This window comes from Triturus cristatus, chromosome 10 (genome assembly GCF_964204655.1).
Source record: "Triturus cristatus chromosome 10, aTriCri1.1, whole genome shotgun sequence".
NCBI classification, from domain to species: Eukaryota; Metazoa; Chordata; class Amphibia; order Caudata; family Salamandridae; genus Triturus; species Triturus cristatus.
The window spans coordinates 802824511-802849513 of NC_140593.1; the positions used below are offsets into that span (position 1 = coordinate 802824511).

The window sequence follows — 25003 nt, forward strand, 5'->3', positions numbered from 1 at the left end:
TGCAATATTTGTGTATGTTAATATTATCAACCTCAGTATAGTGTCATACAACCCCTGTGGCTGACCACTCTCTAAGGAAAACAAAAATACTATTCATTTATTAACGTTTCTTTAGCTATGCTCCAGAAGATAAATCATGTAATTTCAATTCTTCTAAATATCCTTCAGGGCCAAATTCATGCAATACCAAATAAATATAATGATGCAGCAATGACCCACAGTAAAATATTGCATTGCGTTGTATTGTTTTGGAACATTTATAAAGCACTTACTACCCCTATGTCAGCCACTGAAAGGCTTGAGTATGTGGGCAGCAAGGCCTCCCGTGTGAACTGTTGCTATGTCGTATATAATGACAACCAAGGTGCAGTTATCGGTTATCGAGATGAGGGGCTCCGTGCTAAGCATTGCGGTGGATGAAGAGGTGTGAGATGTTTGCGCACAGTTGGTGGTTTTCAGTGAGCTTGGAGTTTTTAGTAGCTGTGCAGGTCCCTTTATGGTATTTCCTATGATTGTAGTCCACTTTTTATTACTGCACAGGTTTGTCCATTCTGAGATACTTTGTGACAAAGTTTATGGTCATGAGCAAGTTGAAGGGTGAAATGGTGCAGAGATATGTGGGGATGGGCTTTGTTACTGTCATCCCATATCTAATTGTCATTGTGAGATATAAAGAAACGGTCATAATGTATTACTATGTGGGATCTGCAGTGGGGGACTTGATTAGAGTAGTACGATTGACCATAAGTATATGTTGCATTGCTGAAATAATTCCTTGCCTCTTCAGTTAGTGACGACTGGTTTATGTGATATTTTAATACTGTGTTCTGGACAAGGCCCGTAATAAACCTGTCTCATGTGCCTTATAAAATGATCAATCTGGTTTGAGCATATGGATTTAGTGGGTGTTTTGGTAAAGTGTGTAGTCTCTAATGCATCTCCACCCCTTCATGCAAAGGCATCCTTTCTGTGTGTTGTTCATTTGCTGCACTGTTTATTCTTATGATTATTTCTTCTTTATCTCATTCCAGATTTCTCCATTAAGGTGCTACTATCGCTCCTTTTCTCTCCTTTTTTGCTGAGCACATTGTCTGTGGACACCAGGGCTCCTGCAGGAGATCCACCTGACTTGGAGTCACAGAAATGCCCCACTGCCTGCATGTGCAGCTATGACTACAATGAAGAGCTGAATGTCTTCTGCAGCTCTCGAAACCTCTCACAAATTCCACACTACATGCCAAACCATGCCAGGTCTCTTTGGCTGGATGGCAACAACTTCACATCATTACAAGCTATGGTGTTCAGGAATCTCTCCAACTTGGACTTCCTTAATATTCAGAGTAGTCAGTTGAACACTGTGGAGCAGCATGCCTTCCATGGTTTGAAAGCTCTTGGCCATCTGCACCTAGAGAGGAACAACTTGAAATATCTGGCACCCCACGCTTTTCTCCACACGCCAAGCCTGGTCTCCCTCAGCCTAAATAACAACTATTTTAGCAAGATTGATGATGAACTGTTTTCTGGACTTTCAAACCTCTGGTATCTGAATCTGGGGTGGAACTTGGTGGCAGTCCTACCCGACATGTGTTTTCATGACTTACCCAATCTGAGAGAGCTCATTCTAGCTGGAAATCGCCTTGTTTATCTCCAGCCTCAACTCTTCTTTAGCCTTAGTGAGCTGAAGGAACTGGACTTAAGTGGAAATTCCCTGAGGGGCATCAAGACCAACATTTTCGGGAAGCTTCATAAGCTCCAAAAGCTCTATTTGAACCATAACCAGATCAGCACCATAGCACCAACAGCTTTTGTGGGCATGAGAGCCCTACGATGGCTCGATCTGTCACATAACCGCCTTGCCACAATCTATGAGGACACCTTTTTTGGTCTTCTGAGCCTTCACGTTTTGCGTATGTCCAACAATTCCCTGGTCAGCTTGAGACCCAGGATTTTCAAAGACTTGCAGGTTTTGGAAGAACTACAACTTGGGAACAACAAGGTGAAAGTTCTGATGGAGAGGGCTTTCGATGGGCTGGGTCACCTGGAGGTTCTAACGCTGAACAACAACCTAATACCTGAGATTAAGCCTGGGGCCTTTCTCGGACTTCACAGCATGGCCGTCATGAATCTCACAGGTAACTGCCTCAAGGTTGTACCTGAAAATGCCTTTAAGGGACTCACTAAGCTCCACAGTCTACATCTTGAAAACTGCTGTCTTAGTAGAATCAAGTCACACACCTTTCTTAGTCTAACTAGCCTCAGGAGGCTTTTCTTGCAACACAATAGCATCTCTGTCATTGAGGACCGAAGTTTTATTGATTTACAAGTGCTCTTGGAACTGGATCTGAGGAACAATGCTTTAACTCATCTCTCTGATCAGATTTATGTAGGGCTGAACAACTTGGAATATCTTCTTCTTTCTTCAAACCAGTTACAGACTATCTCTCCTGAGGCCTTCCAGCCCCTTCAACGCCTTGTTTGGCTTGACCTCTCTGGTAACAGCTTTGAGTCGCTCTCAGACAGCGTATTTCTACGTTTGCCACGCTTGAGATATCTCAATCTCCGGGACAACCAACTGAAAACATTCTCAGTTCGTTTTCTGTCCCCTGGTTCATTGTTGGAGCAGCTTTGGTTGGAGGGCAACAAGTGGCACTGTGACTGCTCACTAAAATTGCTGAGGGACTTCTCTCTGCAGAACTCCACTGTAGTCCCTCGTTTTGTGCAGTCTTTCACAGAAGGGGATGACTCCTTCACACCCATCTACACCTACAACAATATCAGCTGTGCTAGTCCACCTCCTTTGGTGGGCCTCGAATTGAGGGATCTGGGTGATGAACACTTCAGCCAATGTTAGTTATGCAGCTTTTTGCCAGTTTCTAAGAGTGCCAAGAGATCCCTGTGGGGCAGTGGGCTCTTCATAAATGCTGTTAGGCAATCAGTCATTGACATTGGAGTTGCATTGATTGCACATACTGGACAGCTTAAAACACACATTAGCCTTTGAAGGCAGAAAGGCACTGTATGTTAGCACAGGGCTAGAGAAATATAATACTGGAGGCTCTGACTTGAATCCTAGCCAGCTAGTTGAAAGAAAAAGTCAATACCAGTCTGGCAGCCTGTCTAGTGTTTAGTTTCTAAGGGGGTGTGGGCCTCTTAGAGGAGTCCAAGGGTCTAGGGGGACATTTTCACCTCAAATCAGTTCCCAGTGCCCCAAGGTGCAACTTGGTGGAACACCTTCTATGTACATAATCACCCTCTTAAAGAAGCAAATTAGATTTATCTGTCCTCTTGTGAAAGCTTGCAAAGTAGGATCACGTGGCCCTCATTTTTAAGGTATTTACCAAACTTTTCCTCTGTATGTAGCCATTGACTTATCCAACCACTTATGCCAGGGCCAGTGGCCCACATTGGAAACTCTCTCACTCCCTGTATAAGTGATCCACTGTATAAAACTGTATGTAAACATGCCTGGCTTCTGTCACATGCTATGCACAATCTCCGAAAATAGAAAGATCTTTATTCCCTAGCGTTCTTAGTCAGCACCTTTCACTACTGGCAAATTAATATGGTGGACAGCAACAAAAAGTCCATTCTGACCTTTCCATGCATGTCTTTCAGATAGGTTTCAGGTGTGGTCTCCTTCCTTTATCTATAACTTTGTATTTTAAACATGTTATTTATCATTCATAATTAAAACAATTATACCCCCAGGTCATCAGTATTATTATGGTTAGGCAAAGGCATGTTCACTTGTTTGTGAGAAAAAAGCTCCAAGATTAAGGATTGTCTGGCTGCGCAATGAGCTCTAGAACCCTGTCCCATTTTTGTCATATCACTCCTATTACCACCGGAGGACCACCAGGATTGGAGCTGGATCCAGTATTACCCCTCTATTCCTCATTTTTGGGACATTGCCACATCCTTCTGGAGAAAGATCATGTGGTCTAGAGGTGAAAGTTGCCGAACCAGGGGGTCCCAGTTCTTCTCACAGATCCGGCACTTCACTCAAAGTTGAGTGATTATGAGCAAATTGTTAATCTCCCTTTGTCTATGTAATGCACTTGTAAATATGTGTAATGTAATTGTAATCTAATTGTGTAAATCTCCCTCTTGATGTACACAATATTTATTGTGTCCCAGCTCCCATTACCACACGTCGCACCAATGATCACTGGCTAGATTTGCACTATATAAATACATATGCCCTTGGAAGTGGGCTGGTGTCTACTTTTTGGGACAAAAAGCATAGAGCATTAGTAGGTTTAACCTGCTGATGGCACCAGTATCGACATTCTGAACACCCCAAATAAAACTCATTATCTTAATGCAGCATTGATCCTTTGTACGTAGACTATGATCTTTTGGCTCGTGAAGCTGGGCTTGAGGAGCTGGCCAAAGCACACAGACCCTTTGGACTCAGTGATGGCCTTGTGGATTTGAGCAAACCTGGGCATTGTGCCCATTTTGGAAACTGGAGTGATTGTTTATCTGCTTGCAGGTTCTCTATGTAAAAGGAGACCATCACCAAAAAATGTGGAAACGTAAAAAGCTTCAATATCACATTTTGTAAACTTCGTAAATGCATGTTTTGGTTTAACGTACACACTTTCCCCACGCCATGCTATGTGTTTCAACACTTTGTCTCTGATATATGTACATACTTACCACAGCAGCCCTACTTCCTTGGTGGAGAGGGGGAGTGCAGCAAAAAAGCTACACAGAGGGACCCTTATCTTGTCAGCACTGACATCCTTCAAGTCTGTAAATGAGTGTTGAAGTGGGATTAACAATTCTGTTGCTCTTTTCTAGAAGATGAATGTTGGTAGCATAATATACAGTTGACAACTGACAATGTAGCAATAAAAATTCTATCATCACTCTATTATTTTCATTCACCGTTTTTCCCCTGAACACTTATTAACCAGCATCTAGAAGCTACCTAATGACAAAGACACTGCTTTGTTAAGGATTACTTTTTTTGCTGGCTTGAAGGCATGGCAAATATACTATTGCTCCTTTCTTTAGTTTTGCTACTAGTGAAATAATAAGAACAAAGTTGAAAAGCATACATATGCGAACCTTTTATATTTAAATGTTAAGATATAACAGTGATTTTATTGAGAAAGTCGATGTCAATATGAATACCAAACGATACAATCATGTATAAAAGCTAAATTGCATCTTTAAAGGCGAATTCGCCTGCTGTGAATTCCACATCAACCCCGACTCAAAAATACATGGTTAGGCAGGTCCTGAGACCCAGGCCCAAGGTTACTGATTGACAGATCACAGGTGGGGAAGCACGTAGCCAGCATACAAATGAGTAAACAGGAAATCCCAGATTGATCCCAAAGATTGGCACAGCGCCATCACAATGGTTCAAGGAGATTGCCGCCAATAAAGCACACATGGCTGGAGAGGTGCGCACATTTCCAAAACACCATCAAGTCACATGCCACATAAAGATGGGAACACTGTATGGATGGAGTGGCTGTATGGGTGAGTGAGTGGATGTGGGTATAGATATATGAATCAGTGAGTGGGTGTGTAAGTACAGGTATGGGTCTGGGAATAAGTTTGTGAATGGTTGTGTGGGAGTGGGTATATGAAAAGTTCTGTGGGAGTGGATGTGTTCGTGATTTTGTGGATGATGTCATCAGTGATGCCATTTGAGATGTCATCAGTGATGTCACTGACCATGTCATGAGTGATGTAAAATATGAGGTCATAAGCAGTGCATTGCGGGGGCAGGAGTTATAGTTAGCTTAGCTAACTATAACTGCTGAATTTCACTGGTTTTGTACAAGTGGAACCTGAGCCTACCTATAACGTTCCTATAACCTTTGTTTTTTTCAGTGAATTTCTAGGTTTTGAATACTATTTCCTAACTATAACATCCCTGTAACCTTTGTTTTTTTCCAGTGAATTTCTATGTTTTTTTAAGTAGCAAAGGTGTTTGCACAGTGGTAGGGAAAGGGGGCGGGCCTCTGACCAGCTCTTTAGAATCCCACTGTGTAGGAATTACAGGAAGTACTAGGAGGGCTTCTTGCCCCCCAAGGTCCCTTAGCATCCAAGAGGACTTCAATCCCTAACCAGTAGTGTGCCAGGAGATGCGTTTGCAGAGTGGTGGAGAATGGGCTCATGGCCTCTGAAGACCTCTTAGTAATCCTGCTGTGTGGGACTTATTGGAGGGAACAGGAGGGGCAGTTTTGTCCCAATATCCCATGAATAGGCACCCCGGGACATTGCAGGAGCCAGCCATAGGGGGTGGTTGTCCCCAGGGCCATTATTGGCAGCAGGAGGGGACAGCACGTGACCCCTCCATTGTGTGATTTAGCCCTGGGGAGGTGGTGGTCACTGGGGATGTATGGGGGTCGCATGGCCCTCGGCATTGTTTTGGGTAAAACCCCGGGGATGTGGATCTCCCAAAGGCTGCAGGGGGGGTTGTGCTTGACCCCCTACTTTGATAGATGAAGCCCCAGGGGCTTGGGGTGTCCACGCAGCCCCCGCATTGTTAATAGATGAAGCCCCAGTGATGTGGTGGGCCATGGGGCAAGGGGTCTAGGAGCCCCCACATTTACAAAACTTTAGTTGATAGTCCCCGATGCAGCAGGGGCGGCCGGTACGGCTTTCATTTTTTTTTAAAGAAGCCCCGAGTAGGTTGTGGTCCTCGGGGAAATATTGAGCCCCAGGAGGGGGCGCTCGTGCACCCCTCTCTATTATTAAAAAAACCTCAACCGGGACCTGGCCATTCCGGTGTGGATAATGAATGAATTGCTTCGTGTCTGTGAAAAATTCAGCCAGATCCTGCCAAATTTATTGTTGTTGCAAAAATGATTTTTTGGGCCCTGGGGTCCCAGTGAACCCCTCCCCCCAAGAGGGGGACGTGGTTCAACACACATCACAAATAGCACACTTTCCTACCCAATATCTAGGTTTCTGCCAAATTTGGTGTTATTCCATGCAGCGGTTCGGGCTGTAGTTGTGTTCAAAAAATGAAAAATCCCTATTGACTTAACATGGTGGAAATGCATTTTGGGACCCTCGTGTTTTCTGACCCCCGCTTGACAAAGCACCCTGAAACTTTCAAAACAGCACCTGAAACAAAAAGGGGACGTTTTGGGGAAATTTCATGACGATTCATAAAACGGCGCCAAAGTTATTGGCAAAACAAAAAACACTTTTCTTTGAAATCTTTGGTCCTAACTATACCTATCTACTAGCGACTGCCAATAGATAATATAGATATATATAGATATGGATGTGAGATACTTTGCTCTAGTTCTTAAAAGTACAACTAAGTGTAAGAAAATCCTATGAACTCTCTCCCAACTAAAGTACATTGTCAGGTCATAGCCGTTTACTGCATTTAGATTTCTTAAATACTGTGTCTGTTTTTAAGAATTTTTTAAAAATGTATAGTATATGTGACATACAAATGTAATGTTGGGTTTTATGATTTTTATGTTGACTCAAAAATCGAATAAAGCAAAATTTTGATTGATTTGATATGGCTATATATTATCTACTGGCGGTCGCCAGTAGATAGTTATAGTTAGGACCCTGTTTCCATAGGAAATCCGCAACATTCTATTTGGAATAACTTTGGCGCCGGTCGACGAATCCTCGCGAAATTTTCAAAATAGGTGGGGCGCTCCGCTCCGCTCCTACCCTGAAAGTCTCGGGGGGATTCGTCAAGCGGGGGCTGAGAAAAAAGGGGGGTCCCAAAACGCGTTTTTCCCATGCATTTTTCCATAGGACCTTTAGACACAGCTACAGCCCGAACGGCCGAACAGAGTTACTTGAAATTTGGCAGAGAGGTAGTCTACAGGTCAAGGAAGTGCCTTTTGTAGGTCTGGTGTAAATCTGTTCAGTATGTCCTGAGAAAATAGCATTTAAAAGCATATATATATGTGGGCGGAGCCTAACCACACATCTCATCCTGAGATCTGATTGGCTGTCAGCACTTCATCCAAGAAGTGTTGGCAGCCATCTTGGGACCAATATACATGATAGCACCTCATTAAAAAGCATTGCAGTTAATAGAAGGTTTTAAGACTTTAGTTACATTATAAATCATTTGTTGATGGTACCATACTCATTTTAGGAATTGTGGTATGTTCTAAGGTGATTTCACCATGTGAAAAAGCCTTCTGCTGGGATATCATGATTGAGAGAAAAATATTTTCTCATGCTTTTACCACAGAGGTTTGGAAGGTGATCTATAAGCTAAACTGAGAGCTTATTTTCTGTAAATTCACATTATCTTTCTCAGTCATGTGAGAATGAAGTCTGACATTCTCAGTAAAACATGTACATCCAACAAGGGCAGAGACTGTCAGTTGATTCCTTTGTGTTCTACTGCAGCTTCCCAGAGTGTTCCAAAGAACTACTAGAGCGCTAACAGTCCTACTTATGATAAACGTATGGCACACCTGAAGCCATCTTGCTTGGATTAAAGTGGTAACTCTTAAAACATTTAATTTAAAAAGGAACAAAATGAGGGGGTTCATTTTTCCATAAAAAGTATGATTAGTGCTGCAGAAAGAAAAATTAGGGCACATTTTGAGTGACTTCTCAAATCCTCTTCTATTTCATTAAAACATTCTGACATGCAGACTGAAACATGCACTTTCAATACCAGCAGCAGTTTTCCCTGGTGAGCAGTAGCTTTACTACAGTGATCTAATGAGCAAAAAGAGTGCTAACATTCTGAATTTATGGCAAATGTGTGACACATCTGAATGCCTTCTTGATGGAATCAAAGTAAAAAACTGAAAGTATTTCCTACTGAGGAGACTGCAGTAAATGAGGAAATTAGGAAACTTCATAACAAATAAGTCTCCCAAGATGGCCACCAGAGACAAAAGAGCCCAAATGTAGCCCAAATATCACCCAGATGTAGCCCAAGTATAGCCCAATGACAGAATGTCCCAGAATGTTCTTAAAAACAACTAGAGCGCTTACTGTCTTCATTATGACAAAAGTATGGCATACCTGAAGCCATCTTGATTGGAATAAACTGGTAACACTTAAAACATTTAATTTAAAAAGGAACACAATGAGGGGGTTCATTTTGCCATAGAAATTATGATTGATGCTGAAGAAAGAAAATGAGAGCACATTTTGAGTGACTTCTCAAATCCTCTTCTATTTCATTAAAAAATTCTGACATGCAGACTGAAACATGCACTTTTAATACCAGGAGCAGACTTCCATGGTGAACAGTAGTTTTACTACAGTGATCTAATGAGCAACTAGAGTGCTAACATTAAGAATTTATGGCAAATGTGTGACATATCTGAATACCTTCATGAGGGAATAAAAGTAAAAAACTGAAAGCATTTCCTACTGAGGAGACTGCAGTACATGAGGAAATTAGGAAACTTCATAACAAATAAATCTCCCAAGATGGCCACCGGAGACAAAAGAGCCCAAATGTAGCCCAAAATCACCCAGATGTAGCCCAAATATAGCCCAATGACAGAAGTGTGCAAAACACTTATTATTTTGTGTTTTTGCAGTGTTATATAGTGCAGACTTGTCAGGTATTGGAGTGCTTTACATGAGCATTGGTTACATCACACAAGAACAAATTCATTTTGGTTGTAGACATGGGGAGACTAAGTGATTTGACCAGAATCACAGAATGTCGAGCTGAAGCAGAAACTTCAACCTGGTTCCCCAGTTGCAAAGTCTGCAGTTCTGGAAGTAACACCACATCCTCTCCCCTAAGTGCAACATTTAATCAAGTGTTCAACTGGATAAAAAAACATAAAGATAACAAATAATTTAAAAGTGCTTTGTCGCTATTTGAAAACTCAGAAAATATGTCCTTATTTTAGTCTTTTAGAGCACTAACCATAATTTTGATGCCAATAAGACCCTCTCATATATGTAATTTCTAAAGGAAATGCTCTAGGTATTACAGTTTTGATTACATCAAGATCATGTCAGGCGTTCCACACTTTTGTAATAAATATAGAATGTTAGCAATCTAGTTGTTCATTAGGATACTGTTGAGAGGCAGAGGCCAGGGGCACGGACTCTGAAAATTGAAGGCAGGTAGGAGGGTGCAAAGGCAACAATTTAACCACACTGAGCAGGCAGGAAGGGCCATGGAAGCACAACAGACTATGGAGGGCAGTGGAAAGGGGGGCAGGGGCAACAAACCAACAATACAGGACTTGCAAGAGAGGCTGTTGGAGGGAAGATCTATTACGGGTCAAGGAAGCTAGGGGCGGTCCCCAGAGCCCCGGGAGCCACCACAGAACTGAGCAGGAGAGTGAGTCAGGGACAAAAGGGGCACCTTAATTTGAGCCGGGGTGCCTAGTAACGCTTGCTCCAAAAATGAAGAAAACAGACATATGAGACATGGAATTGGAGGCAGAATACAATGGCAGTTTAATGAGAAGATGCAACTTCAAAGAAACCGCAGAATAGAGACATAAAGTACAAAATACAGAATCCAGATAATCATACAGCTGTCATGATATTCTCTGTATCTCAATTAATGTACTGACAGAGAGAGAGAGAAAACACATCTTTAAATGCATCATGAGAAACAAGTTACACCAAGGAAAATGTTACCTAGGAACACTCACGTTTACTCTTAGAGCAAGCATTCCTGCAATTACAATACAAAATCTTTTAAATGCAAAAGTAAAGAGAACAATGGTTAAACATAACATGACATTTCATATAGGTAAAATAGAATAAGATACTTCAAGCAAAGCAGAGCAAGACATTTTAAGCAAAGGAAGACAAGAGCTCCCAGCTCTTGGGGAAAACCTGCACAGCCTGTTAACCTACATACAGACGGCGAGGTAGTCCGTCGATATCTGTGGGTGCTTCCTTTTTATATCATTTTGTGGGCTCCTTTGCACGCTACATCTACCTACGTATGCTACCCAAAAGCTTTGTCTGCAGATTTTACCAGACATTTCGTCATTTACCCACTTAATGCTGACAATGGACTGGGTGAAAAGGTCAGTCTCTCAGGCCAATCGCTTATCGTAAGTTCCATAGAGCAAGCAGAAAATAATGGGTATTGTACGGGAATTCAATATATTCATGTATAAAATCTCCTCAGTTCTCCTAACTTGACGCTCTGTGGTTGCCACTTCCTTAAAAGCGGGAAACCTGCCCAGGAAGCAAGTACCAGTCCAGGATGCAGCCTACTGTATGTCGACAGCTTCAGGGGGATGTTGAACTTTGATACTGAGCACGGAGCACTCGGGTAGGGTGGGGGCTACTAGTTTGGAGCAGAAGGCCTCGCAGACTTGCCTTCAGACTGCTATACACTAAAATTGCAGAGCTATGGTCAATTTAACAAAGAGGCCTACATATTGAACAGAAGGGCCTACACAGGGGTTTTATGCTGGCTGAGTGGTAAGGATGTCTCAGGATAATTATATAGCAACACAGGACCCGCTGGTCAATTTAATACGGCCTACAAATGCGGCTGGCAGGGCAAGGACAAGGGTCTCATACTTCAGGTGTGGACAGAACGGGCCAGGGGCCCCCTGTGATACAAAATCTACCCTCCTTCAAGGCTGTGGCAATGTAATAGACCATTGTGGGCAGAAGGAAGAGGCAATGGTAGTACAACCATACATGCCAACAGACCCGATTCAGCCAGGAAACGTCCAATGTTTTTAAGCTCAAATGGGCTTTATTTGATCTGTCTCCTGTCTACAATATCCTCTTTTTCAATGTAACTCAAAGGGGAAAATCAATACCCCAGTTTTTTTTCAAAATCTCCCTCTTACCAAGTTCAAAATGTTCGCAAGTATGGTACATTGGATCATGGAAGGAAATGGAATAGGGACATAGACTTGGATAACAGAGGACAGGAGGGACATGGAGAGGTGCACCAAACTGACCCTGCAGGGCAGGCATCAGGGTTTGCAGCAGCACAATACACCACACAGGGCATGCAGGACGGGAGTGCAGCACAAAAATCCATAGAAAGCAAGAGGGAGGGGACAGGACCATGCACATGGACAACAGAGAACAGAGGGGCAAGAGGCAATGGTAGCTAGCTGACCATAATGGACAGAGAGGAGAGAAATCTGCAGCATAACAGACCATAAAGGGCAGGGGGGACGGATCAGGGGCATTACAATGGAACAGACAAGCCAGGAGGGAGGGAGTAGGGGTCTGCACATGTAAACAGAGGGCTGGGGGCAAGGGGGCAGGGCAGGAGCAGCAAGATAGCCATGAAGGTCAGGCAGGATGGGCACTAGAAGCAAGACACACCATGAAGAGCAACAGTGAGACTGTGATGGCATACACACCGACCATGGAGGGAAGGTGGGAGGGGGTCAGGGGCAGCTAACTGACCACACAGGGAAGGTGGGAGGGGCCATGGCAGCACAGAAGACCATGCATGGCAAGTGGGAGGGTTAGTGGCAGCACAATGGCTATGATGGGCAAGAAGGAGGGTGCAGGGGCATGCACAAAGGACGATGGAGGATAGAAGGGAGGGTCAGGACCTGTGCACAGACAAGAAAGTTCAGGGGAAGGGACCTCACAACAGACCACACGGGGCAGGCAGGAGGAGCAGTTGCAGCACAACAGACCAGGGAGGGCAGAAGGGTGTGGCAGTACAATGGACCATGTAGGACAGGAGGAAGAGGATAGGGGCATGGCTTGTGGACAGGCAGGGTGGAGGTGGCAGGGACAGGTTACAGTCATCTGACAATGCTAGGCAGGTGGGAGGGGAGTGGCAGCTCAACAGAACACTCAGAGTAGATAGGAGTGGCAGGTCCATGGGACATGGTGGGCAAAAAGGATGGAGCAGGGGCATGCACAACGACATCGGAGGGCAGGGGGATGGAGAATAGGGGCAGCAAGCTGAGCACAGAGTTTAAGCAGGAGGTCAATGATGGGGCATAGAATTGGGCAATGGAGGGCAGGAGGAGTGGACTGGTAAATCATACTAAATTGAGGGCAGTGGCAGCACATCAGACCATGCATGGCAGGAGGGAGGAGGCTAGTCCATGGATTCACACAACAGAGGATAGGGAGGAGGGGGATGGGGCAGCAAGCTAACTGTTCAGAGAAGGCGGGTATTAGGAACTTTATTGTTTTTAAAACATTGTGTCTGTGCGAACTACTTAAAATATGAACAAGTATGCAGCATAATCTCACTTTTATTCAGGAAGAAGAGGACGTTTGTGACTGTGACTCCGGGCTCACTTGGTAGAAACACCCCCTGACCCTCCACCCCCTATCGCAAAATGTAATGCCCGTGAAAAGGGTAGGTGAACACAGTGTTATATAGAACATAGTCCTGAGAGCACGATTGAAAATGAAAACTAGATATAGTGTATGGTATAAACTATGCACCAAAAAGTGTGATATAAGATGAACCGGGCGTGAAATATAATATGCAATACATTGTGCGCAATGACAGATTCATTGGAGAGCGCGAGATAGCACAGGCACTAGCGCGTGCTATGCGATATGCGCCTTGGAATGTAATATGCACAGGGCAGTGTTGTGTAACCTAACTAGTCTCTAAAGTTGTAATATAAAATATGTGCTGGGGAGTGTAACGTTGCATATGCACTGTGACAAAGATATGGATCCCAGATTGTAATATGTATGGCATAGCACTGTGCGTTATAACATAGGCATCGAGGAAGGCACGTTAGATGGGGCAATATAACCCGTGCGAAGACAAGTGTGGTATGACATATTCACGGGGTGGTGTTACAGTGCACATGGGCTAGAGAGTGTCATAGCATATGCACTAGCTAGTGGAATACAACACAGAGGTGTGTGGCACTCGGCAGGCAATGGTGGGTGTAACACAGCATTGGGCTCTGTCAGGAGCGCGCTGTGACTCTCAAGTGATGTTCGTCCCCTTTCCAGAGAGTAAAATAAAAAGTATTACACATCCAGCAGTGGATGTGTGTTTTATTAACCGTGAGGGGGGTTTCTTGCATAGTTTTGGTCGAATTTTTGTTGAATCCCCTTTGAATGGCTTGGTGTGCATGTGTATTAAATGTGCCCGTCAATAGCTACCCATGTTTGTATAAATAAACGACAAGGGTGTCTGCCGGGATTAGGCACGGTAGGGCATCAGACATGTCAGAGCTTCACTAGTGGTGTAAATACATTCCACGTGGATTCATTGCATGCATAGTCGCCTTTTAATGAATATCACGCAAATCGTCATGGTGATAGGTACGTACGGTTTGTCCAGCATGTCCTAGGTGTGTCTATAAATATATATTTTTTTAAAATAATAAAAAACAGTGGCCGGCCCTGGGGATTGGGGTCAAAAAAATATAATTAGGAGACAGGCCCTGGGGGATGGGGTCATCAGGGCCAATACATTAGAATAAGAAGGGTACCCACACAGCCCCCCTTCTTAAAAAATTAAAATAAATAAAAGGCTGGCATCGTGCCGGAGGCCATGACCCCTCCGTGCAGCACTCTGCAAACGCGCCCCCAACAGGCATCTCCAGTATGCGCCAGGGAGCTGCGCTGCAGACAGGTGTTCTGAGGCCAAGCCCCTTTTTACACCTCTCTGCAACGCAGCTCTGTGGCGCTTACTGGAGGTACCTAGTGGTCTAGTTTGACCCTAGGGACCCTTAGGATTCAAGGGGACTTAATCTCTCAACTTAGAACAGCCACAGGGCGCGTTTACACAGTGATGAAGGGAGGGGACGGGGCCTGAGGTGACGTGTGCAAACACGCACTATGGCACGTTTTAAATTGGGGATATAATTTCCCTTCAATACTGAGGGCCCCTGGGGGCTAACTAGCCCACCAAGTGCTTCCAGTAAGCGCCACTGAGCTGCATTGCAGAGAGGTGGTCCAGGCCGTGCCACTTTTTACACTTCTCTGCAACGCAGCTCTGTGGCACTTACTGGTGGTACCTAGTGGGCTAGTTGGACCCTAGGGACCCTCAGGATTCAAATGAACTTAATCTCCCAACTAAAAATGGACACAGGGCGTGTTTACACAGTGGTGAAGGGAGGGGACGGGGCCTGAGTTAACGTGTGCAAAAACGCCCTGTGGCCTGTTTTAAAAGGTAGTTTTAATCCCCATGCCCTATAATATACTAGGGGCTTACAGAGGAGGTCATGCTAATCACAGGGGGACCCCAACGCATAATGTTCCCTAGTGTATGTAGGTGTTTTCACTGTATTCTAAGTGTCTTTTAACATAGCACTGGCTCTAGGACTGGTTAGTCAGACTCAGTTACCACCAGTATCCGTCTGAAAAAGTTGAGGGTACAGGATGATTTTGCAACAAGGCTTCTTTCTGCTCTTCTTTTTGTTCTTTCTGCACGTTGTCCTTCTTCCTGCACTTATCTTCGTATTTGAGGACATCTGTTGCTTCTTTCTGCACTTCTTTTGTTTCTTTCTGTGCATTTTTTCTTCTTTCTTCACATGTCCTATCTCTGTAGGCATAGTTAGAAATTAGCATTTAAAAAACCTTTGAAATTCACAGAAAAAACCATAGGTTTCAGGCACGTTATAGTTAGGAATTAGCATTTAAAAAACCTCAGAAATTCACTGAAAAAACCATAGGTTTCAGGGGTGTTATAGTTAGCTGGACTTTTCACTTGTACAAAACCATTGAAATTCCCCCGTTATAGTTAGTTCAGCTAACTATAACTCGCGCGCCCGCAATGCACTGCTGATGACGTCACATATTACATCACTCATGACATGGTCAGTGACATCACTCATGACATCACTGATGACATCTCAAATGACATCACTGATGACATCATCCTTGTGATAGAGTGGCAGACCACCTCTCACCCTAATATAACCTTTGATACACACATTCAAAAATAGAGACTAAAATTTTCAAAACAATGGACATACCAATACCAGTTACAACAACCTCTTCAGTAATTCTAAGATCCACATAAACATCCACTCATTCACCAACAGTCCTATACAGTCACTCATACATGTATTCACTCATCATATGTACTCATACACCTATACATCCTGTTACACAATGCCACTCATCCATAGAGTTACTCACACACATAGTCACTCATGCTAATAAAGAATCAAACATACATTTACTTGCATATACAGTTATACACACACCACCACACTTACTTCTACGGAAACTTACACATACTTAGTCTTTTAAACAATCACGTATAGAAACACATACTTATTCATACAGGAACTCTTTCAATCTCTCACTCTCACATATACTCACATATATACACCAATAGTCACATATACTAGTTTAAAACATATGTAGTTACTCATAAAGACACTATTGAGACAGTCATTCACTCACTAACACACCCATACACACACTCATCCACCCATACAGTCCTGCACACATGCTGTGTTCAACACATACAAACAGTGAGTCACTCATTCATGCACCTATGCACTACGTAATACCCCCCACCGAACCATGCAGACACTCAGACTGATACACAAAAAAACAACTAATAACCTATATAGACACCCATGTAGCTACTCACCAACCCATGCAGCCACTTATACACAAAGTGAGAGACTGATACAGATATTTACATATTTAAACATTACTCACTAAGCCATGTATTCACTATGATACACTTAATCAGTCAGTTACACAATCAATTTTTCAAAAACAAATCATCCATTTAGACACTTATATACCCATTTATTCTTCCATCGACCTTGAGATATACATATATAAAACATATTTAATTTTCAGAAAAACACATATTCTTTGGATGATGTAATCAGTGATGTCATCAGTGATGTCATTTGAGATGTCATCAGTGATGTCATGAGTGATGTCACTGACCATGTCATGAGTGATGTAAAATGTGACGTCATCAGCAGTGCATTGCGGGCGCGCGAGTTATAGTTAGCTGAACTAACTATAACGGGGGAATTTCAATGGTTTTGTACAAGTGAAAAGTCCAGCTAACTATAACACCCCTGAAACCTATGGTTTTTTCAGTGAATTTCTGAGGTTTTTTAAATGCTAATTCCTAACTATAACGTGCCTGAAACCTATGGTTTTTTCTGTGAATATATATATATATATTCACTGAAAAAACCATAGGTTTCACACACGTTATAGTTATGAATTAGCATTTAAAAAACCTTGCAAATTCACTTAAAAAACCATAGGTTTCACACATGTTATAGTTAGGTGGACATTTCACTCGTAAAAAACCAATGAAATTCCCCCGTTATAGTTAGTGCAGGCAACTATAACTCACGCGACCGCAATCCTCTGCTGATGACGTCAGATATTACATCACTGTATTTAGACACTTATTTACCCATGTCTTCTTCCATTAATCTTTAGCTATACATATATTACAAATATTTATTTTTCAGAAAGACACATATGTCATCAGTGATGTAATATCTGACGTCATCAGCAGAGGATTGCGGTCGCGTGAGTTATAGTTGCCTGCACTAACTATAACGGGGGATTTTCATTGGTTTTTTACGAGTGAAATGTCCAGCTAACTATAACATGTGTGAAACCTATGGTTTTTTAAGTGAATTTGCAAGGTTTTTTAAATGCTAATTCGTAACTATAACGTGTGTGAAATCAATGGTTTTTTCAGTGAATTTGTACGGTTTTTTAAATGCTAAGTTATGTTTTTATTATTTTTTTTTTTCAGGTTTTTCAAACAAAACAAATTTATTTATTTTTTTAAATCGCGAGGTGCGCGCACCCTGCGCGCACGGTGCGCTTCAGCGCACCATGCGCATTCTGTGGGAGCTCGGTGCGCTTCACACACCGAGCACCCACGGTTCGAAGTTCGTGCCGTGCGCGCAGGGTGCGCGCACCTCGCGATTTTTGTAAAAAAAATAAATTGTTTTTTTCTCCCCAGGGGGTCCTTCAGTGACACCCTGACAAAGGCTAGGGGGTCAGGAACTGTCCACTCTGCCCCCTTTTTACGTTCTCTACCTTTGTTTTTCACCCCCTCAGACTGCGAGAGACAAAATGGCGGCTGACACTTCCTGGTTTCGACCAATTCGAATGTTTACCCACATCTAACAACCAATCAGAATTGCGCTCGCGCACGGCAGGGTGCGTGCACAGTGCGCGCACGGTGCACGCGTATAGATATTGATATGCTTTTAAATGCTATTTTCTCAGGAAATACTGAACAGATTTACACCAGACCTGCAAAAGGCACTTCCTTGACCTTATGGCTACCTCTCTGCCAAATTTCAAGTAATTCTGTTCAGCCGTTCGGGCTGTAGCTGTGTCTAAAGGTCCAATGGAAAAATGCATGGGGAAAACGCGTTTTGGGACCCCCCTTTTTTCTCGGCCCCTACTTGACGAATCACCCCAAGACTTTCAGGGTAGGAGCTGAACGGAGCGCCCCATTAGTTTTGAAAATTTCGCGAGGATTTGTCAACCGGCGCCAAAGTTATTCAAAATAGAATTTTGAGATTTCCTATGGAAACTAGGTTGTAACTATAACTATCTACTGGCGACTGCCAGTAGATTATATATATATATATATAAATGTATAAATATATATATATATATATATATTATCTACTGGCGGTCGCCAGTAGATAGTTATAGTTAGGACCGTGTTTCCATAGGAAATCTCAAAATTCTATTTTGAATAACTTTGGCGCCGGTTGACGAATCTTGGCGAAATTTTCAACACTAATGAGGCGCTCCGCTCAGCTCCTACCCTGAAAGTCTCGGGGTGATTCGTCAAGCAGGGGCTGAGAAAAAAGGGGGTCCCAAAACGCGTTTTCCCCATGCATTTTCCCATAGGACCTTTAGTCGAAGGTACAGCCCGAACGGCTGAACAGAATTACTTGAAATTTGGCAAAGAGGTAATCCTCAGGTCAGGCATGTGCCTTTTGCATATATGGTGTCAATCTGTTCAGTAGTTCCTGAGAAAATCAAAAGCAAAATCACATATATATCTGGGCGGAGCCTAACCACACATCTCATCGTGAGATCTGATTGGCTGTCAGCACTTCATCCAAGAAGTGTTGGCAGCCATCTTGGGACCAATATACATGATAGCACCTCATTACAAAGCATTGCAGTTGATAGAAGGTTTTAAGACTTCAGTTACATTATAAATCATTTGTTGATGGTACCATACTCATTTTAGGAATTGTGGTGTGTTCTAAGGTGAATTTAACATGTGAAAAAGCCTTCTGCTGTGATATCATGAATCATGTTTGAGAGAAAACTATTTTCTCATGCTTTTCCCACAGAGGTTTGGAAGGTGATCTATAAGCTAACTGAGAGCATATTTTCTGTAAATTCACATTATCTTTCTCAGTCATGTGAGAATGAAGTCTGACATTCTCAGTAAAACATGTACATCCAACAAGGGCAGAGACTGTCAGTTGATTCCTTTGTGTTCTACTGCAGAGTCCCTGAGTGTTCTAAAGAACAACTAGAGCGCTAACAGTCCTACTTATGATAAACGTATGGCACACCTGAAGCCATCTTGATTGGAATAAAGTGGTAATTCTTAAAACATTTAATGTAAAAAGGAAAAAAACGAGGGGGTTCATTTTGCCATAGAAAGTATGATTAGTGCTGCAGAAAGAAAAATTAGGGCACATTTTGAGTGACTTCTCAAATCCTCTTCTATTTCATTAAAAAATTCTGACATGCAGACTGAAACATGCCCTTTCAATACCAGCAGCAGACTTCCCTGGTGAGCAGTAGCTTTACTACAGTGATCTAATAAGCAACTAGAGTGCTAACATTCTGAATTTATGGCAAATTTGTGACACATCTGAATGCCTTCTTGATGGAATTAAAGTAAAAAACTGAAATTATTTCCTACTGAGGAGACTGCAGTAAATGAGGAAATTAGGAAACATCATAACAAATAAGTCTCCCAAAATGGCCACCAGAGACAAAAGAGCCCAAATGTAGCCCAAATATCACCCGGATGTAGCCCAAGTATTGCCCAAAGACAGAATGTCCCAGAGTATTCTAACGAACAACTAGAGCGCTAACACTCTTACTTATGACAAAAGTATGGCACACCTGAAGCCATCTTGATTGGAATAAAGTGGTAACACTTAAAACATTTAATTTAAAAAGGAACAAAATGAGGGGGTTCATTTTGCCATAGAAATTATGATTAGTTCTGCAGAAAGAAAAATTAGGGCACATTTTGAGTGACTTCTCAAATCCTCTTCTATTTCATTAAAAAATTCTGATATGCAGACTGAAACATGCACTTTTAATACCAGCAGCAGACTTCCGTGGTGAGCAGTAGCTTTACTACAGTGATCTAATGAGCAACTAGAGTGCTAACATTCAGAATTTATGGCAAATGTGTGACATATCTGAATACCTTCTTGATGGAATCAAAGTAAAAAACTGAAAGCATTTCCTACTGAGGAGACTGCAGTAAATGAGGAAATTAGGAAACTTCATAACAAATAAATCTCCCAAGATGGCCACCAAACACAAAAGAGCCTAAATGCAGCACAAATATCACCCAGATGTAGCCCACATGTAGCCCAATGACAGAAGTGTGCAAAACACTTATTTTTTGTGTATTTGCAGTTTTATATAGTGCAGACTTGTCAGGTATTGGAATGCTTTACATGAGCATTGGTTACATCACACAAGATCAAATTCATTTTGTTTGTAGACATGGGGAGATTAAGTGATTTGACCACAATCACAGAATGTTGAGCTGAAGCAGAAACTCCAACCTGGTTCCCCAGTTGCATAGTCTGCAGCTCTGGAAGTAACACCACATCCTCTCGCCAAGGTGCAACATTTAATCAAGTGGTCAACTGGATAAAAAAACATAAAGATTACAAATAATTTAAAAGTTCTTTGTCGCTATTTGAAAACTCAGAAAATATGTCCTCATTTTAGTTTTTTAGAGCACTAACCATAATTTTGATGCAAATAAGACCCTCTCATATATGTAATTTCTAAAGGAAATACTCTAGGTATTACAGTTTTGATTACATCAAGATGACGTCAGGTGTTCCACACTTTTGTAATAAATATAGAATGTTAGCAATCTAGTTGTTCATTGGGATACTGTTGAGAGGCAGAGGCCAGGGGCACGGACTCTGAAAATTGAAGGCAGGTAGGAGAGTGCAGAGGGAACAATTTGACCGCACTGGGCAGGCAGGAAGGGCAGTGCCAGCACAACAGACTATGGAGGGCAGTGGAAAGGGGGGCAGGGGCAACAAACCAACAATACAGGACTGGCAAGAGAGGCTGTGGCAATATAATAGACCATTGTGGGCAGAAGGAAGAGGCAGTGGTAGTACAACCATACATGCCAACAGACCCGTTTCAGCCAGGAAACGTCCAATGTTTTTAAGCTCAAATGGGCTTTATTTGATCTGTCTCCTGTCTACAATTTCCTCTTTTTCAATGTAACTCAAAGGGGAAAATCAATTACCCAGTTTTTTTTCAAAATCTCCCTCTTACCAAGTTCAAAATGTTCGCAAGTATGGTACATTGAATCATGGTAGGCAGGAAGAATTGGGGTAGGGACATGGACTCGGATAACAGAGGACAGGAGGGACATGGAGAGGTGCACCAAACTGATCCTACAGGGCAGGCATCAGGGTTTGCAGCAGCACAATACACCACACAGCGCATGCGGGATGGGAGTGCAGCACAACAATCCATAGAAAGCAATAGGGAGGGGACAGGACCATGCACATGGACAACAGAGAACAGATGGGAAAGAGGCTATGGTAGCTAGCTGACCATAATGGACAGATAGGAGAGAAAGCTGCAGCATAACAGACCATAAAGGGCAGGAGGGACGGATCAGGGGCATTACAATGCCCCTGACAAGCCAGGAGGGAGGGAATGGGGGTCTGCACATGGAAACAGAGGGCTGGGGGCAAGGTGGCAGGGCAGGAGCAGCAAGATGACCATGGAGGTCAGGCAGGATGGGCACTAGAAACAAGACACACCATGGAGAGCAACAATGAGACTTTGGTGGCATACACACAGACCATGGAGGGAAGGTGGGAGGGGGTCAGGGGCAGCTAGATGACCACACAGGGAAGGTGGGAGGGGCCATGGCAGCACAGAAGACCATGCATGGCAAGCGGGAGGGTTAGTGGCAGCACAATGGCTATGATGGGCAAGAAGGAGGGTGCAGGGGCATGCACAAAGGACCATGGAGGATAGAAGGAAGGGTCAGGACCTGGGCACAGACAAGAGAGTTCAGGGGAAGGGGCCTCACAACAGACCGCGCCAGGCGGGCAGGAGGAGCAGTTGCAGCAAAACAGATCAGGGAGGGCAGAAGGGTGTGGCAGTAAAATGGACCATGGAGGTCAGGAGGAAGGGGATAGGGGCATGGCATGTGGACAGTCAGGGTGGAGGTGGCAGGGACAGGTTACAGTCATCTGACAATGCTAGGCAGGTGGGAGGGGAGTGGCAGCTCAACAGAACACTCAGAGTAGATAGGAGTGGCAGGTCCATGGAACATAGTGGGCAAAAAGGATGGAGCAGGGGCATGCACAAAGACATCGGAGGGCAGGGGGAAGGAGAATAGGTGCAGCAAGCTAAGCACAGAGGCTAAGCAGGAGGTCAATGATGGGCCATAGAATTGGGCAATGGAGAGCAGGAGGAGTGGACTGGTACATCATGCTAAATGGAGGGCAGTGGCAGCACATCAGACCATGCATGGCAGGAGGGAGGAGGCTAGTCCATGGATTCAGACAACAGAGGATAGGGAGGAGGTGGATGGGGCAGCAAGCTAACTGTTCAGAGAAGGTGGGTATTAGGAACTTTATTGTTTTAAAATGTGTGTCTGTGTGAACTACTTAAAATATGAACAAGTATGCAGCATAATCTCACTTTTATTCAGGAAGAAGAGGACGTTTGTGACTGTGACTCCGGGCTCACTTGGCAGAAACACCCCCTGACCCTCCACCCCATCACAAAATGTAATGCCCGTGAAAAGGGTAGGTGGACGCAGTGTTATATAGAACATAGTCCTGAGAGCACGATTGAAAATGAAAACTAGATGTAGTATATGGTATAAACTATGCACCAAAAAGTGTGATATAAGATTAACCGGGGCGTGAAATATAATATGCAATACATTGTGCGCAATGACAGATTCATTGGAGAGCGCGAGATAGCACAGGCACTAGCACGTGCTATGCGATATGCGCCTTGGAGTGTATATTAAATGTTTGTATAAATGAACGACAAGGGTGTCTACTTGGAGAGTACCCACCGACGGGGGCGCCGGGATTAGGCACAGTAGGGCGTCAGACACGTTAGAGCTTCACTAGCGGTGTAAATACATTCCATGTGGATTCATTCTATGCATAGTCGCCTTTTAATGAATATCACGCAAATCGTCATGGTGATAGGTACATACGGTTTGTCCAGCATGTCCTAGGTGTTTCTATAAATATATATATTTTTAAAATATTAAAAAACAAAGGCCGGCCCTGGGGGATGGGGTCCCCGAAGCCATAAGTGGCCTGAGGAGGGGGGCAACGCAGCCCCCTCCTAAAGAATTTAAATTAAAAAAAGGCCATGACCCGGGGGTTGGGGTCCCCGGGGCCGATTAAGGACTTGGGAGGGCCAAATGTATTTTTTTCAACAAAAAAAATTAGGGTGCAGGCCCTGGGGGATAAGGTCCCCAGGGCCAGTAAATGAGAAAAAGAAGGGGGGCCACACAGCCCTCCTCCTTAAAAAAATAAAATAAATAAAAGACCGACATCGCGCTGGAGGCCAAGCCCCCTCCTTGCAGCACTCTGCAAACGCGCCCCCTGGCCAGTTGTAAGTTGGGGAATTAATTCCCCTTCAATACTGAGGGTCCCTGAGGGCCAACTAGACCAACAGGTATCTCCAGTGTGCGCCAGGGAGCTGCGTTGCAGACAGGTGTTCTGAGGCCACGCCCCTTTTTACACCTCTATGCAACACAGCTCTGTGGCGCTTACTGGAGGTACCTAGTGGGCTAGTTTGACCCTAGGGACCCTTAGGATTCAAGTGGACTTAATCTCTCAACTTAGAACGGCCACATGGCGCGTTTACACAGTGGTGATGGGAGGGGACGGGGCCTGAGGTGACGTGTGCAAACACGCCCTGTGGCACGTTTTAAGTTGGGGAAATAATTCCCTTTCAATCCTGAGGGACCCTGGGGGCCAACTAGCCCACCAGGTGCTTCCAGTAAGTGCCACTGCTCTGCGTTGCAGAGAGGTAGTGCAGGCCGTGCCCCTTTTTACACCTCTCTGCAATGGCGCTTATTGGACATTCCTAGTGGGCTATTTTGCCCCTAGGGGTCCTCAGGATTCAAGGGGACTTAATCTCCCAACTTAAAAAATGGCCACAGGGCATGTTTACACAGTGGGGAAGTAAGGGGACGGGGCCTGAGGTGACGTGTGCAAACACGCCCTATGGCGCGTTTTAAGTTGGGGAAAAAATTCCCCTTCAATCCTGCGGGCCCCTGGGGGCTAACTAGCCCACCAGGTGCTTCCAGTAAGCGCCACTGAGCTGCGTTGCAGAGAGGTGGTCCGTGCCACTTTTTACATCTCTCTGCAATGCAGCTCTGTGGCGCATACTGGAGGTACCTAGTGGGCTAGTTGGACCCTAGGGACCCTCAGGATTCAAATGAAATTAATCTCCCAACTAAAAACGGCCACAGGGCGTGTTTACACAGTGGTGAAGGGAGGGGACGGGGCCTGAGTTAACGTTTGCAAACAAGCCCTGTGGCGCGTTTTAAGTTGGTTAAATAATTCCCCTTCAATCCTGAGGGACCCTGGGGCCAACTAGCCCACCAGGTGCTTCCAGTAAGCACCACTCCGCTGCGTTGCAGAGAGGTGGTCTAGGCCGTGCCCCGTTTTACATCTCTCTGCAACGCAACTCTGTGGCGCTTACTGGAGGTACCTAGTGGTCTAGTTGGACCCTAGGGACCCTCAGGATTCAAGGGGACTTAATCTCCCAACTTAAAACAGCCACAGGGCGTGTTTACACAGTGGGGAAGTGAGGGGACGGGGCCTGAGGTGACATGTGCAAACACGCCCTGTGGCGCGTTTTAAGA

General features: G+C 44.0%; 1 protein-coding gene across 1 annotated transcript in view; it reads left to right on the forward strand.

Moving 5' to 3' along the window:
- IGFALS (insulin like growth factor binding protein acid labile subunit) overlaps positions 1-4879 on the forward strand; it is a 44093-nt gene extending 39214 nt beyond the window's left edge. Inside the window, exon 2 of the mRNA XM_085628350.1 lies at positions 1032-4879. Within this exon, the coding sequence (XP_085484476.1) occupies positions 1032-2851 (1820 nt within the window). The 3' untranslated portion in view covers positions 2852-4879. The remainder of the gene's footprint in view (positions 1-1031) is intronic.
- Positions 4880-25003: the final 20124 nt, after the last annotated feature.